Source organism: Lissotriton vulgaris, chromosome 9 (assembly GCF_964263255.1).
Source record: "Lissotriton vulgaris chromosome 9, aLisVul1.2, whole genome shotgun sequence".
Lineage (NCBI taxonomy): Eukaryota > Metazoa > Chordata > Amphibia > Caudata > Salamandridae > Lissotriton > Lissotriton vulgaris.
The window spans coordinates 1098161920-1098180161 of NC_141697.1; the positions used below are offsets into that span (position 1 = coordinate 1098161920).

Genomic DNA, 18242 nt, shown 5'->3' on the forward strand with positions numbered 1-18242 from the left:
GACAGCTTCATTCGAGAATACAATCAATCATTTCACTTTCAGTAGATATCAGATTTCCACCTGAAATCCACCATAAAGGTACTGAATAGATGAACTGGGGAAATAGCTGTTTTTCTTCAGGACCTACACGCCACCAGTCAACCCCCTCAAATACATATGATTTCTACTGACCTCCTTAACAATTTAAGCTGTCTCTCAAGTCATTCTTGCTCAAACACCCAAACATGCCACTGACTGAGAGACACAGCCAAATGCTCATAAGAAATTAACAGGTGTCATTAACAAAACTCTTCCTTGCTCTAAATTTCCTCTTTAAACACCTAATAGAACAATATAATAAATATTAAAAAGATCTAATTTTAGAGTACCTGAAAATTTGCAAGCGAATAAAAGATCAAGGATTTTATGGCAATAGTACGCCTTTGTTAAATACTATTACCAAAGACTTTAATCTTAACTTAAATCGGTTGACTGTGCCACATTATGTTTAAATATGCAGTCGGAATAGTCGAATACAATGCTTACAAGACCTATACAACTATCACAATCAAATCTGTGAAAACCGAGTAAAGCAGAATATATGCGGTTCAAATCGAGCAAAATGCTATTTAATTACGTTTACCTCTTGCCCCATTTCCATACTGCAAAGTTTAGTTGACTGAGCTTTGGCATCAACCATTACATTAAACATTGTGCATATAGACTGTGGGACTCGAAAATCCGTCGATCGACTCGTTTTCTGGAGCTTTACTTCAAATGCGATTCTCGTTCTGTTAAAGAAAGAGTGAGAGAAACATGTTGATCATTTCAAGGACTGTTCAATCTAAAATAAAATGCATGCCCGTCAAAAATGTTTTGCTTGAAATGAATATTACAAAGAAAGCAAAGATAATTTGAGATGGTCTTAATTCTTAGAAATATGGGACGGGCTGACTTTATGGAAAGCAGTGCGAATTACAACGAAAGAATCTTTGTACAGAGAAAAATCCAAAACATGTCATAGGGCCCATTGGCTTGCCACATTCTACTTCTATCCCTAAGTTTTCCTACAAATTAAAAAAAAGATGAACCTTCTGCTGCTCTTTTTGGTGAGCTCTTGTTCACCGATGTGCAGGGGATATCTGTGGAGGGAGGTGTCAATGGGGGAAATAGAGCAAGTATCTAGCAGTATTCCCATTCACAGCACACTGTAAACCCTGAATTAGAGCTGCATGGACATCCCTTAAGATCGCCTTCCTTGAGGCCCACCTCCAGGAGATTCGCTTGCAGTGGAATGCAGGTGACATCTGAAAAGGTGGGGAAGGCACGTGGTGTACAGAAAGTTGTATAAGCTGAAAGGTAAATTTTAGTCAGTGGAACTTCTCTTCCAACCATAGCTTTCTACAATAGCCTGCGCTGTGTCCACAAATAGTCATTTCCCCCTCCAGCCCCCTCTATCTCACTCTCTCATACAACAGTCTTTGAATTATCTGCCATCCAACTGCATGAAGTGCCTGTCACCCGAATGCTTGAACATCTAAATTAACCTAGTGATTTGAAAATGGGACCAAAGTATTGTGCCAGAGCATGAACTCAACACACAACTTGAAAAAAAGAAAACTATAAATGTATCCTTCACCCGGTTAGTTAACCCGCCGACATCAAATAACACCAGCATGCATCTCTTGAGTGCATAGACACTACATTCAGTTTTACCAGGCCAGGATAGTCAACGTACAGGATATTCTTTCCTACCTACGTTGCTCTGTAGCCATGACCAGCATTCCTTGCCATAATTGTAAGAAAATGCCTCTTATTGCATGATCACTAAAAAATGTTTTGTTGGACTGGTGCTGCTGGTCTTTTGACTCTGTGCACTAGGACTCTGCTCACCAAGCCCGAGTGCCTGTGCTCTGACCTCTAAAACATGTTGAAATTGGCTATGCTCCTAAATGGCAAATGTAACTTATCTAGAAGTCCCTAGTATATTGTACCAAGTGTACCCAGAGCCTGTAAGTTAAATGTCACTAGCTGCATCCCTTACTGTGCCACTGCTAAAGTGACAATGTAAAACATGATTGCGGGCCTGAAACCAATAATCTGGCTGTGCAGGTTTAAACTACAAAGATGACCTGTCAAAATAACCCCTTGATAAGGCCTAAACACTCCTTTTAAATTGTAATAAGTCACCGCTAAATAAGACTTAATTCCCAAAAGGCAGGGTGTATTATACTTAAATATAGGGCATGCAGAAGTTAATATAAACTATTTTCTTTACAGTGACAAAGCCTCAAAAGCTATTTTCACTGTAGCAGGGTTAGCTGGTCCATAGGAAAATACTAGTAGTTATAATTGCAATTAAATAATGTTATTATTTGTAATGTAATAATGCAGCTAAAAAGTTAATTCTTGGACATTTTAAAATATGTATTACAATTCTGAATCATTGGTAAAGTTGGATTTGTACAAAACAGTTTACCAAAAGTTCTTTTAAAAGTCACTTTCTTCCTGTCTAAAATCGCTCTAATCCCATTTGCTTGAGCTACCAAGTCTTAACAGGAATTGAATAGCTCCATTATGTGGAGTGAACATGCTCTCAGAGCTGAGACAAGGGCCTTGGGTTTTGTAGGTATTCTGTTCCTCTGCCGGGATGAACTTCTGGGCACTGCCCAGAAACGTAACTATCTTTCAAGAGGCCTACCCTGTCACAGGCAGTTGTAGCTAACACCTGGCCCCGCCCCATCTTTTACTTGTTAGCAAACCAGGCATCAATTCTACTGGGAGAGTAGCTGCCCCAGAACTGGTTCTGAGTGACCACATGTTCCCTAGCCACACCTCATTTCCCTGGTCACATCTCTAGGATGGGCACAGGAGCTTTGCATGATGGAAGAAATAATCTTCTTGGCCAGCTTCTTACAATACCAAAGATTGATCCATCTTATTCTGACTAAAATCCAAATAAACTAATACCATGTCTTCTAAAATAATAACTAAATCCCCCTTTTCAGGAAATTCAAGACTGACTAAAAAACAAAATGACGCAGTCAAAAGGGCAAAGGGGCAAAGGGGCAGGACATATATGAGGAGATCATAAGTAGGAATTTGAAAGAAGCCAGGGCAACCGACTCCAAAAATGTGGAGACAAGAAAGGGGTTTGGATGGCAGCCCCTCCACTTTAACAAGCATTTGCAATGCAATAGCAAGTTTGAGCTATTGACAATGCAAATAAAAATGTCTTTTAATTTTGTTTTCGTTTAAAAAACATAAATATAAGGGATTGTCATTTACAATACCAATAGTTTAAACTTGCGTAAATGTGAGACCTATTGCATTGCAAATGCTTGTTTTATATTTTCATGTGGCAAAGGACTTTTGTACAGTGCCTTCTGTGGACCGAGTCACCTCTGGGCACTCTGTAGTGAAGACTGTGGGAGTTTCTGATGAAGCCAGGCAGTGGGTCATAAAGGTGCTCGGACCATTCGCTCATCCAATCCTTGCCCTCTCGGCAGAGCGCACAGTGCTATGATCACTTATGTGCGGATTGTAATCACTGTTTTATATGAAATTGTGTGCACGGGAGGCACACACAGATGGTGAAACGTTGGAGGAAGAGATATTTTCAGAACTGACACTTTCAGCTCTAAATATTCACAACAAAGTCATTGTTACTCATTTATGATACAGTTAACAAGCATTTGCAAACTCAATGTTTAGCTTGTTTTAGGCATATGTTCGTTATTGTGTGGTGTATCTGCACACAATATTGGAGAAATCAGAGAGGCCCCCAAATATCTGTCAAATGATACCTGTCTGAAGCACGGTGCTTTATTTTGTATCTTTTAGCTATTCTGTTAATTGCAGAAGCCACGCCCCCTTTTCAGAAATTTCTAGGTGCACTTGTTTGAACCCACCTATACGGAGACCTCACCCCACCCATTTTTTCATCGCACTTAAAGCTCCTGGTGGTGTGCCATGGAACCCCTTAACGAAACCTTAGTCACCTTAAACTCTGACCACAAACATTGCTGATTTAGAAGGGGCTTGGAGGCGTGTGGTTCGTGAGACTGAAGCCCTCCCTCACCAGGTTGTGTGCTCCCTGCCGCGGGGGCAGGGGCGGCAGGCAAACACCAACGGTGCTACGGCACAGGGACATGAGTCAGTGAAAACTCTGTAACTAAAGACCAGGTGGGGGCAGTGCCCTCCCCAAGAGTGAAAGCCTGACAGGTGTTTAAAAAAACAGGGCGTTCATTTATTTAATGTTTGGATCATAAAAACCACTTGTAACCTTCATTTGGTGCACTTAAGCGTGCCTCTCATTCGTTGTGCCAAGAAGTATGTGAGCTCTAGGTGCTTGTGTCTGGCTGCACTAGTGAGCTGTGTGCACACAGCAGGTCTTTAGACACTGTGCACTAGGATGTGAAACGGACGCCATGAGTACTCTGCGGCGCCTTGTGCTGCCTTCTCTCTGGCGGCCGTGTGCTGCCTGCCTCCGTAGGCCCCTATTTCTGGGGGTTGGTGCCAGCCAAGCCGCCCGCATTCCCCGTTTCCACCGCAGGGGCTGGTTGCTGGCTCCACTTGCACGAGCGCAGTAATTGATACACCACACACTTTGTTCCAATTGAAAATCGATGGCATCCAGTGTTCTGCAACATTTAGTAACTAACACAGCAGTCTGAAACAGTCCTGTTAACCCTAGGGAGACTGTAGTGTATGTTACCAGCGCCCCCAACCCTCCCCACCGCCTCCATCTGACACCACCTGGAGAGGAGTTATCTGTGTTGGGAATCTCCAGGCCTGCGGTATTGCCTACTGCTGGCACTGCGGGAGCTGCACTCGGAGAAGATTAAGTGATTGGCACAGAACCACAGGAGGGTGAACCAGCGCCAGGACTCAAACGTGCATTTCCAACATTATTATGGTAGCAGAGGGCAGAGATAGGAAACAGTGAGAACTCGAAGAGTAAAGAAAGTGAAAGCATGCAGGAAACGCCCAAAAAAAGCAAAGCAGCGCATGCATATGTCATGTCCAGGTGCGTGAAGAGTAAAGAAAGTGAAAGCGCGTGCTGTTATTGCAGGAAACGCCAGGGAAAGCAAAGTAGCACGTGCATATGTCATGTTCAGGTGCGTTCACATGCTGTATCCGAGCAGGCATGCCGAAGGAAGACAGGGAGGGAACCAAACCAGCTTCCCTCCCAATAGAAACCACGGATTTGGCTGGCGCGCCAGTAAGAAGCGTAAGTGGTGCTTCCAACCTCGCTTCGCAAGAAAAGCGACGGCAATAGATCTCGCCAGGAGCGACAGCGCATGCGCTGAATCGCGAGGTGAGACCTAAAAAGGGAGCTTGCCAGGGCTGTTAAAGGTGAGAAAGTGATGACTCAGAGGAAAGTATTTCAATTGCATTGTCTTTGATTCAAACTTCATGAACACCTTTGACACATGCCCAGATTATTAGCACAGTACTTCCCAAACTTTGTGGAATCACAATCCAATGTTTAGACCAACAACCATTTGTGACCCACCTACCTTTAATGGACATGAAGAGAGGTGATTTTTTAATGTAACCAAAGCATCATCCGGTAGTGCATTTTCATTACAGACAGTACATTTTCTATTGATTGGCCACTAAAGGTGTACACACATACAGTTTTACAGATAAAACTATATAGCACAAAACTGATACTGTGTGAAAATCAGGTTTCTGTGAATAATTATAATTTGTGCATCACCAAGTAATGTTTCTTGCGTTGTTTTGATTCTATTAAAATCTCTGTTTTCAGCATCCTCCAGAATTACATAAACATGTGTTTCATGTTTGCTTTCCTAACCGCATCGCTGCGGCTGCTTTTCCCGCTGTGTGCGGCAATTTTCAAAAAGCCGCGTTAGATGACGAGCTCAGCTCGTCATCCGCACACGACCACCGTGGCTGATGACGAGCTGAGCTCGTCATCAGCAGCGAAGGGGTTAACCGCCAAACGCATACAGTTCTTTTACAGGTATTTACATGTTGTTGTGTGCTGCAAAAAAAAACATCCTGCAGCCTTTGCATTTCACATCCCTGTACTCCATCAAGTTGCCATGCCGTTCACTTTAAAAACTTCTCTCACTTTCCAGTCAAAGAAAGAAAAGTAAACACCAATTCCCATGGTAAAACAATAAGCAGTTATTTGTCTGAAGACACAGCCTTACATTTGACCTGTGTCTTTGAAGCACCAGCAAATATGACAAGTTAAAGACAGAATTTAAAAAAATCTTTATTTATGGCCCAGACTTTCCCGACCGACCAAAAATCAGCTCACAACCGACCCACAGTTTGGGAAATGCTGGCTTGGCAGGTTGCTCTGCATCATCTTTAGTTGTCTTATTATTAAATTCAAATTATGTGTTTTACCTAGCTTTAATTGCTGGACTACAAGATAGCAAAATTGTGCCGGTAAATGAGTAGAGGCTATACATTCTGATACTGTTTCTTGTACACATTTTATTTACATTGTTACCTTTTCACACAGGACTCAATCATATCACTGGCCATCAGCTTTAATCGCTGTTCAAGATGCTTTCCAAATTCTTCCTCTGGCCAATGGAGGTCACGAATGAATGTCTGCAGTGCATCAAGTTTCCAGAAAAGGTCCTCAGAAGTAGCTGACCCATTGCTGACAGAAGGAAAAGGAAATAAATGTCACAACGGTACCAAACCATCACTGACATGATGTGGGCACTATTGTATGCTTAAGGAAACACAGCGGATAAATACACAGAAAAATGCCAGGGATCTCCACCATCAGGGTTGTGAGTTTTACCATACACTTGCCTAATCTAGCTTGCTGTTAATTCTCACCAATATTTCCAGAGCTGATACATGATAAAAATATGAATCACATATATTAATGTCTAAATAGTGTATGGTAAAAATCAGCCTTAGTTAATAACCATATTAGCATATGTGATTATTTAAATTAAGGCTACCGATAGTGGAAGGAATGCCTCCAATAGGATTCAGGGTTTCATGCATTGCTATCAAAATATAGAATCTGGCATTTCTTGGAGCCTACCACATAAAGGATAGTGCTAACAAGTGGTGAGCGAGGTCATGCTTTCTCTCTTGAACCGCTGGAAAAGAATTGGTGGAAGTCAATTGTGCTCTACTGAAACATTCTGCACTTTGCATTGATTTCAATGACTATTTAGCACTTTCACAAACCAGCTCACAGGGAAGGCAGCAGCAGACTTTTCAATGTCTTTGGGCAGCAGCAAAACTCTATTCTTGCACAAATACACGTTTGTATCCTGACCTCTGTACGGATGCAGCAGTTGGTGTTTTGTGCCGCCGTGTTTAGTTCCTTGGACATGGTGAGATTATTTCTAAGTTCTCCATTTCAGTGGTGAAAAACACATGCCTTGTCTTTGGTTTATTTTCCGAATCTCTACCTCCCCTACAGCGGACAGCCTCTTTGTTTTTGCAATTACCACATGAGCTTCAAGAGGTACAACTCCCTCCTCGCATACCACTAATGCTAACACGATAGTTTATTAGATGTGGGGCACACCATGCATTACCAACTGTGCTGACATCCTCTATAGAAACAGATGAGAGTGGGTGTTTCTATTGTGACAGATGCCAGCTGCATTGAGTTAATGCGCTGCAGCCGAATAGAGCTAATGCACACACAGCTACTGCAGGGTGAAAACCATACTTCCAACATGCCAAAGTGATCCTGGTGTCCTCTGCTAACTGTCTAGGAAGGAATCACCAATCTGTTAAGACTCGTCCTGCGTAAAAACAAAAGTAGAACCGACACACGGTCTTAAGAATGGCAGGTGGAAAGAGGAAAGCAGGGCTGTGAAAAGATATGCAATCAGGCATTTTGTTTGGATTCAGGAAATGTTTTTGCATCTTGCCCGATGCTGCCAAGATGCAATAAGCAGAACACGTTGCAGGTGATCATAAATCAACCTGCTATTTTAAACAGTGCATTAGACTAAACTCAACCCCTCATTTTGGAACTGTGCAGCTTGGTGTTTGAAACGATTGAGCACACATGAATGTAATAATTGGTGTTTATTGCAACAACATTTTGACACCCATCTGGCTTGAGCGCTTTTTAAAATGCCTTCCCAGATTTCCGGCTTCTAACAAGCTTAATGTGAGCAGCATCACCTTCTGCCGTGCATTTTGGAGATGTGACATTGTGATGGCATCTGTTATAGATCGTAGTATATGAAGATAATCAATAGTCGTTTATTAATCGTGATTTGCATTGCGCCATGTCTTGATTCATATCTTTTCAGAAACAATACCACAAAACATGCAGAAGGGGAGCAAGGAAAGGGAACATAAGCCTTCAGTACTTATTTTTAGCTAATGCCTAATCTAGCCTTTAATGCTGTCAGCTTAGCATGAATATGATTGGTGTTTTCTTTAAATATTCATTTGTATATAGAGTTCCAATTATTTACGTACAAAACTATTAATCTAATATAGCATCTGCTTCTTCCTTTTAGGGTATTTCATAATTTGGCATTGAAGTATTGCAAAGAAGCTAAAACTGTTAAGGAGCCCGGGTAACAACATAGTTTATTTGGGTGGCCGTATCCGTGCAGTATGATTGTTAAAAAAATAATTTCATAAACAGGAATTAAACATTAAATATTTTTTTAATATCCACATTTCGTACATTTTTCTTTCGAATAGTTTGTAAATGTAAAATAGAATAATGGCAGAATCGACAATACTTTAAAAAAAAGTTCAATTGTTTTTTTACATGTTTTTAAATATTTGCTTAAATTATCTTTTTAATTGCTTAAATATTTTCAAATGACCTCTTCCAGCTTGCAAGGAATAGTTTTTCTACACTGAGTAGTCTGGGTCCTAAGAGTGGGACTTTGGTTTTAAATGAAACTACGTTTATATAGAGAAGGGAATGTTGATTTATTTACCATATTTGGAACAAAACCTTCCAAGAAAAAAACATTATTTAACCTGTATCTCTTTTCCGTTGTCTCAGTTCAGGCACAGCCAGTCAATATTGTATTTCCCCCAAAATATCTAATGGTATGCCATATCTGTTTTGACGGACATTCATCATTTTTATTTTTCATATTTCAGAGCCTGGGTGTATCTTCAGCATGAATTCATGCAAGTATCAGTTAGTTCAATTTACCATTCAAAATTTGCTCACAAGGGTCCTGATGTATCAAATGGTTTTGTAATACCAAAGCATGCAATTCAAAACCTGTTTTGTAATGTACAAAATGAACATTAAGAATTCAATATATATTTGCAATTCACAATGTATAAATTGAATCTTTTGCAAATCATAAAAAGGAATATGAGAGAATGCGAGAATGAGGCATCTCTCCTTTTTACGACTAGTAATCAAATGTATCAGTTCAACAAACACTTAATGACATGCCAATTTCTCAAAGTGGAACTTAAGGGACAGCTTCTACTTTGTGAATGTCGGCTCTGGAACTGGGAAGAGCATACAGTGGTCCAGAGGACGGCAGCATGCTCCCCGCAATACCCTTCCTATCATGCCAGTTTTGTATTGCAGCTAATGTACTTTTAAGTGTCATGGGGTATTTTTTTAACAGAGTATTTATTGATACCTACTGATAATCTTCCTTATGAATTTTATATGACTTATGCTACTTGCACCAAATCACCAAATTCTGTCTTTGCATCATTGCAAGTAATCCTAATTAACTTTTTATTTGAGTTTTATGGATGGTATACAGACTTGAATTGCTTGCAATAGAACTGTTGTACTGTATTTTGTTCTTTTATTGAATCGTTTATCTTACAAATGTAGTTGAATAAAGATAATTTAAGTTGTCAGGGACTGCAATCAAAAATAAATATTGTGTTTTCCATATGTGAATACCATCATTTGCAGGCATTCAGTAGTATTCATAAACGGAATCTCAACCTCATTACTATCAATGAGAAAGGGATTATGATCAGCATACTGAATGCCCTTTTGTACTGTCATGGATTTATAAATCTGTCACATCACATAACAAAAACCCGGGTATAGATTAGTACATTGTCTCCAAAGACTGGGGAGATGTGGGTGAGATGTAATTTAAGAATATGAAAAGTAATCCTTCAAAATGTATTCTGTGTCCTTTGTGTTCATTTCACTGTTAACAATGTAATATTATGGTAATTTTGATAGAAGAAAACTGTTTTTAAAAAGGAATAAACATAGAACACATTCAAAGGTGCTCTTTGAAAAAAATGTGCACAGTGGTCTCTTCATATATTTGATGAGCTATTTTACGTTTTTGATCACATTTCCTAATATTTTCTCAATGGTGAATTGTTATAACTTAATTAACAAGTCGCAGTGAAAAGGAATGGCAAACACAAATATATTTGGAGAGCCATTGAATGATGGCTCCACCTTAATAAATTGCAATAATGCAGTATAGTCAGGTCTCTAATGAATTGCAGGATCTGTGCAGCACCGACTGAGAGATTTCTTTGAGTCGTTGCTCCTGCATTATTCATGAATTAACTTTTGTTTTTAAAACTACAAATCCAGTTACTCACCATGAGCAGGATCATAGAGTTGCTTTTCATCAAATGTGACTAAGTTAAAAAAAAATGGTAACTTACAGCATGCAAATGCTGTACTCTTATATTTATTTAATTTGTTTTAGAGTGAGACTTTGATACATGACCAAAATGCAATTCTGAGCAGTTTAAGTGTTACTTTCCTAACATGACAAATCAACAAATGACATTATTTTTTGCTTATCTTAATATATATAAATCTATATATACACAAACACGTTTCTATTTTTGTGAGTGCGCATATAGTAAAGTATTGTTTACGTCAGAATGTTTTTTGGAAAATAGATAGTTCTACTTTAAAAAAATTAAATAAGGGTCTGATTATCAGTCCACTTCTCTGCATTTAATATTCAGAATAAATAAAAGCAATAGGTAAAACATATCCATGCCAAGATCACAGCACAATTGAATTAGAGCTAATGTGAAGTGAATACACACTCAGAGTCATATATAGCAGCCATCCATGACGGTGCAGAAAAGCTAGGCATTTGAGGGAGGTTAACTGGTAGGTTAACTGGTAGGTTAACTGGTAGGTTAACTGGTACTTTAGGGAGATTCACATTTGGAAGATTCACATTGGGCAGATTACTTGTTAAACTCCTGTGGAAAAAACAGACAGAAAGAAAAATACCATAACAGTGACAATGCAGATGTAGCAGAAGCACATGACACTCATAAACAAATCTGCAAAGTTCACAGCAAGACAACAGTCAAAAAACAAAAGCAAAAAACATTTCAGAAAGAAGCATGAGCATGGAAGGCATAGGTGTATTTGTGCATTCTGCAATAAAAGCAATATACCAAACATAAAAAGGCTGCAAATTAACACACTACTTAAACACTCACGCTATATAATAACACTCTATAAATCCTGACACTAGCACACCATACACAAAATATATTTTGCCACTCTCTAAAACAGAGCTGGCATGTAAATTCTTAAATTTTGTTCCAGTTATTATTGGAAAGATGGTCTTCACAGCTGCATAGAATTACTCTTAAGGAGTTAGAAAAAATAAGTGTACAATAAAGCTGTAGTTTTAAGCAGTGCATTACGTATCAATAAACACTGTTCATTATTATGAAATGTGCACATCATTTAGGAGTACCTGTGCCATCCATTATGTCATGTTATTCTTATTATTATTATCAGTGCCCAAAATGAGGACACATCGTTAAGCCTTTAATTTTACAATTTCAAAAATGCATTTTTTCTGCAGCAAATTTTAGACTATCTAAAATCTGGGTATGTTAAGCAAATCCGGGTGGGTGGGGAGGAGGTTCAAAGTGCATCATTTTATTTGGATGCAAATAAACCTGCTGCCCCAACATACCTTTTCCCTAGTTCTCTCTTTTATCTTTCCAGTACCAGAGCTTATGGGAAATAGCTTTCAAGATAAGCATTCTCTTAGGTGGTACATTGAGGTGTGTGAGCTTCCCTAATTTCCCTTTATTCTAATTTATCAGGACAGTGTTCTAGAACATCAGTAATAGATGTCGTGCCTGGCCTAGAATCTGTGCTGAAATAACTGGGATAGTTCATGCTAAGACTATGTGACACCTGTTTCTTAGATGTCACAATATCACAAAAAAGTGCACAGTAAATTGGATGTACAATATATCATGCAGCAGTATATAGGAATTCTGTCAGCTCCTTCATATGCCTGGAGTATGTGCAGGCAAATTGTAAGCTGCCAGAATGTGACAACTTACACTAGCAAATTGTTACAGTCTTCCCTCTGCCATTAGAAAGCATGTGTGTAGGCTTGTGAGCCGCAAAGGGAAGAATAGGTCCTTTGCTTTCCATTTGCCATCCACTTACACTTACAACTTACACAGGTTTGCAATGTGAACATTGTAAGTCACAATAGTAATTTCAAGTGTGTGTATTGTTTGCTATTACATTACTCTCTCCCTAAGCTGCACTGGCTTTGGAAATGCAAAGTACGATTTTACAAAAGGACCTATAATGATTTGTTTGCTTACTGTTCAATACCAGAAGAGTAATTCTGTTTCATACACATTTACAAATATTACTAATTGAAAAGTATGTATATCCCAATGGAACATGGCTTAATTAAATGCTATTATAACAGTTGTTTCATCAAGCCTCTCACCTGAGAACTATATTCAATGTTATTAACTACATAATAGCTTTACCTTAACAAATGAAGTAACACACTATTAGCAACATTTTAACAATCACATGTAGTACCTCCTACAATACAAAATAATCAATTAAAACCTAGATGTAAATACACGTTAGAAATAAGAAACAAACTTATAGGACAAATTTGAGTATAATTGATATTGATCAAGACTCTGTGAACAGCAAAGATAAGACAGATTCTTCATGGAAAACTGCTTTTATTTTGCACATTGCCAGATTCAAGGATGATTAAAAGGCAGGGGGATTAATTTAGGATTTTCTGTAGAATTTAAATCATAAAATGGACTGGCAGGGACATGTGTGCGCTATATAAATAACTTTTTTAGTTGTGATTTGTATACTAAACAGCTTGCCTAACCCTGTTCAACTATATTCTCATTTAATGGAAATTACATTCACAATATTGATAAGTCAAGGAAATAGCTAGATATCCTTGATATTAATCATTCAGGCACACTTGATTGAACTTCATTGTAATAATTTCAAAGTCTTTTTAAAAAAAAAGCATTTAGGGCCAGATGTAGGTAATCCATTTTTACAGATTCTAAAATATTGAATTTTACCGATTCGATATTTTAGAATCGGTATATGGGATGTAGATAATAATTCGGAACATTTTACGGAATCGGTAGGATTTGGTATTTTAGAATCGGTATTTACCGATTTGGTAATTCCCATTCACTCCTATGGGCCTGGAGTTGTATAGGAATGAATGGGAAGCCACTCACTATTACCGATTCAGTAAATACCGAATCGGTAATAGGGGGAACTCATTCAAGGATGGCAAGGTGTCACATTGACACCCTGTTGCACCCCTGAATAGTGCTTGTGTGCACATGTGGCACACATACATGCCCTAAGGGCATGTTTGTCTGCTGTTGAAAATGCACAGAATTGCATTTTCAAAGGTATTCGGAATTTACCACCAACTTATAGTTGGTGGTAAATAAAGAATCCTTAAAGCAAATAAGCACTCTTAAAATTGGTTCCTACATGCCATTTACCGATTCGGTAAATACCGAATCGGTAAATAATGATTCGGTAAATACCGAATCGGTAAACCGAATCATCACCTACATGACAAATGGCTCAATACCGGTCGGTAAGCCTGAAATTTACTGAATTTCGGGTTTATCGACCGGTAATGAGCCACCTACATAGGGCCCTTAGTTTCTTAACACACTCCATACACCGACTTTGCTAAACTTCCATGGCCTGGTGTAGAGCATCACTTTATGAAGCACAAATACATAGCGGGACAAGGGTTTGATGACCTAGTTAGCTCTTAATGTATTGTAGCTGTTTCCAAAATGTTTTTAAATAACTGAATTTTATTTAAAATTGAGCTCAAAGAGATGGCGTGTTCAGTGAAATGATTGTTTATTAACCCTTGTATTAAAAAGAAAAAGCACCATGGTTTAACTTAATCTGATGAGGCTGAATTTATTTAAGGACTGAATAAGATACAGACGTCTATGGTGCTCTTCCCTACTTTAATTAGAGATTTTACTACACAGCATTTACCCTCAACCCCGGGATAGACTCTAGTCTATCAATTTCTCTATGAGGGATAGCATTACTGGGGAGGACAAAATGTCCTTGATCAGCCCTTGATGAAGTATATATAAACTCTCCAATGTTGTGCCCAACATTATGTACTCCACTGTGTTTGTGTTCACAGTGGTTGTATGTCATTTAGTTGAGAAACGATTTAATGCAATACCACTATTGAGAAGCCATGTCACCTAAACTGTTTAATAGAAATTTGCAGGATTCATAGTATTTGCCATTTCATGGAACCCAGTTCATAAAAAGTTTCTTTTACGAAACCGCCTTTTGCATGCTTATTTTTTAAGGTTTACATGTAATAGGAAACATGTTTTTCATGGGTATTAATTATAATGCTTTGCTTCATGGGACATTTATTTCAGATTTATATCGTTTACATTGACAATTAGTTTAGATGATTTTAAATGGCTAAACCCTCACCAACCCTAAACAGCATCCATCCCTTACCCCCTTGCACCACCTAAATACCATACATCCCAGCCCCCTAGAAGCCCCTAAACCATACAAATCTCTGTCCCTTAACCTCTACCCGTCCCTGAACCCTAAACACAATTTTTACTACTGAACTGCACCTATTCCTAACTCCTAAAAAACCTTATCACGCTTAAACTCTATATGTCTCTGACCCATAAACTTCACCCATCCCTGAACCTTGTAAACTCTCTCTACCTCTAAATTCCACCCACCCCTACACCCTAAAATCTCTCTCTACACCTAAACTCCACCCATTCCTGAACCATAAAAGCCAATTTCTATGCCTAAATTCCACCAATCCCTGAACCCTTAATACCCCACCATCCCTAAATGTCACCCATCACTGAATTCTAAAAAAACCCTCACCATCCAAAGCCCCATCCATCCCTGACCCCTAAAAAACCCTCGGCACTGTTAAACACTACCAATTCATGAACCCTAAAAACCCATCACCACCCCTATCACTAGCGGATATCAAACCAAATAACCACTATAATGATCCACTCCCCACCAAATGTCTACAAAACATAAACCACATCATCATCCCAATATGGACAAAAATAATAAATGCCTCGCTATCACAAGGGATCCTTCCAGAACGCTTAAAAACAGGCCAAGTTGTACTGATCATCAAGAAACCAACAGCGGACCCAGCAGATCCCAATAACTTTCGTCCAGTTACCAATATTCTGTTACTGGCAAAACTAATCGAGAAATGTGTACAAAACCAACTGAGCCAACACATCACTAATTTCATGCTATTGGACGGCTGCCAATCGGGATTCAGAACAGGCCACAGCCCGGAAACAGTGATCCTACATATCGCCGATGACGCAATACAGGCCCTAGATCTCAATAGAACATGTTTACTAGTCCTTCTTGACCTGTCATCTGCATTCAACACTGTAAATCATGAAAAATTACTAGACAGACTACACAAGAGGATGGGAATGTCAAGAGTTGTGCTTAAATGGTTTGAATCCTTCCTTCAGAACAGATCTCAAAGATTCTTGGTCAACCAGACACTATCCCAATCGTGTCTGAACTCGATCGGAGTCCCTCAAGGATCTACACTATCTCCTTCACTTTTTAACTTATACGTCGAACCTCTGACAGAAATCCTCCGAGACGCAAACGTATCCTATCACATGTACGCGGACTACACGCAGATTTACATCAAGGTTGCATCTATGGAGGAAATCAAGTTAAACAATGAAGCTTTAAAAGAGACAACACGCTGGTTAACCAGTAATCACCTGAAGCTAAATTCACAAAAAAACGAATTCCTATTAATCTCACCACCAAAGAACCACACAGAGGCGATGGAATGGACCAAATTGATCACAGCACTAAACTGTACCCCTACGCTAGTGGATTCAGCCAGATCATTAGGAATCACATTGGATAAGAATCTAGACATGAAAGCCCACATCAAATCAATGGCAAAAAATGCCACTTGAACTACTTAAGGAAAGCGCAAACATTCATATCGTCGGCAGATCTCAAACTGGCAATACAATCATTAGTTATCTCAAGGATTGAATTCGGATGTACAACCTTGGCAGGTCTACCAAAAATGTCCACGGCACCACTAAAAGCATGCCTCAATGCAGCAGCAAGGCTCATTACAGGATCGAGGAAATTCGACCATATTTCACCACACCTAAAAACGTTGAACTGGCTACCATATGAAGCCAGAATCCAATTTAAAATGGCATGTATCACCCACAAAGCACTCCACTACAAAACACCAAGATACTGGCCCAGAAGATTGAGCTTTCTGGAGGAAGCAGACTAGCCAGGAGTGCCAAGGAGCTGCTGCTGAGGCCACCCATCTTCCGGAAGAAGAAAACATACAACAGAGCTTTTTCTGGGGCAGCCCCTGGAATATGGAACTCACTCCAACCGAATATCAGGAAAATTACAAACACGGCAACATTCAAAAAGGCAGCTAAGATCTTCCTAATGAGTAAGTTCCTTACATAGACAAGAACGGACTTCACCGCCACCTCGTCTTAGATGTGCCAAAACGGAACACCGAATGGAAGAAAGAGAAAGTCTCCAGTTAAATGGGGAACAACCTAGCGGCGCTACACCTTCCCAGAACCTGGAGGAAGATTGCACAGATAAAGACAAGTCAGAACTATTTGTACAAGAATACAGCATACAATATAGTAAGCTAGTAGAATAACATATATGATAACCTGGGAGATAGATGCAGACAGAAATTATATAGAAATGTGTAATCCAGATGTTAATACTAGCCTAATTTTAGCAAACCATTGTACATATTCCAGGATATATCCCCCTTTTAAAAGTATGCCTAACCTACCTCACATCAGTGTGATACTTTTACTATATAGCTCTATACTTACCTACTTCATTCACTATTTGGTAATGTTATGCAAGTTGTATCTCAAATTTACCTCATGTATATGTATCTGTGAAACGCTCTGATACCAAAGGGTCACGTTCGCGCTATATAAAACTCTCTAAATAAATAAATAAATACTCATCACTGAACCTTAAAAAGCCTCACGCTTCTAAACTGTTTGCACCCAAGCACACCCATGCATCCATCAACCTTAAAAACTTTATACCACCGCTACACTCCATCCACTTTTAGACCCTGTTGAACTGGGTCCTCTTTGCAGTCACGCCTGTTTTTGTTGACTTTTAGTGTTCTGCACACTCCATTAACCAGTGGTACAGTGCTTGTGCTCTCCCTTCTAAACATGATAAAATTGGTATACACCTAATTGCGCCAATTTTTTTACTTGTAAGTCCCTAATATATGGTACTATATGTTCCAAAGACCTGTAATTTATTGCTACTAGTGGGCTGCAGCACTCATGGAGCCACTCGCTAAGTAGCACTATAAATCATGTCTCAAAATTGCCACCAACATGTGTAGTGTAGTTTTAATCTGCCATTTTGACCTAAAGGCATGAACCATCCTGTTTAATACTAATAAGGCAGCCTCAAGGTAGGCCCGAAAGACTCATAGTGCAAAGTGCCTGGTATTTAAAAAGTAGAACCAGTGTGTATAAGTTTTACATGCCATGACAGTGAAAGACTCATAAAGTCGTGTTTCACTGTTGCAAGGCTATCTCTTCTATAGACTAAAGCTTCCTTGCCTTATTACACTTAATAGGTGACAACTTCAGTTTGGCAACAGATAGAGAAAAACGTTTTCAACTTATTTGAAATGTAATTTAAAATCCTTTTTGATAGTAAAGCCAAATTTTAATTTACTATTCGGAAAATGCCGCTTTTGCATTTTTCTGCCGAAGCCAAAGAGGCCTTTTTGCCAGTGCTGAGGTTCTGTTGACTGTGATTGGCTCAACTGTGGTGTGTTTCATATTCCTTTCAGACATGGGAACAAAATGTGGCTGGGTGTAGAGGAGGGGGTCTTCCAGACAGGAGTTGTGCCTTGCATTGATTACACTTCAAGTGCACTTCCTTCAGCACATAC

At 39.2% G+C, this 18242-nt stretch overlaps 1 protein-coding gene across 7 annotated transcripts in view; it reads right to left on the reverse strand.

The window, feature by feature from the left end:
- CADPS (calcium dependent secretion activator) overlaps positions 1–18242 on the reverse strand; it is a 1556059-nt gene that overhangs the window by 436835 nt on the left and 1100982 nt on the right. For 4 of the 7 annotated variants that reach the window (XM_086939080.1, XM_086939079.1, XM_086939078.1 and 1 more), the window contains 2 exons: positions 6473–6628; positions 623–770 (listed from right to left, as the gene is read on the reverse strand). In XM_086939080.1, the coding sequence (XP_086795206.1) occupies positions 623–770; positions 6473–6628 (304 nt within the window). Of the gene's footprint in view, positions 1–622; positions 771–6472; positions 6629–10992; positions 11155–18242 lie in introns of all 7 variants that reach the window. The other 3 variants (XM_086939076.1, XM_086939075.1, XM_086939074.1) reach the window with 1 other exon arrangement.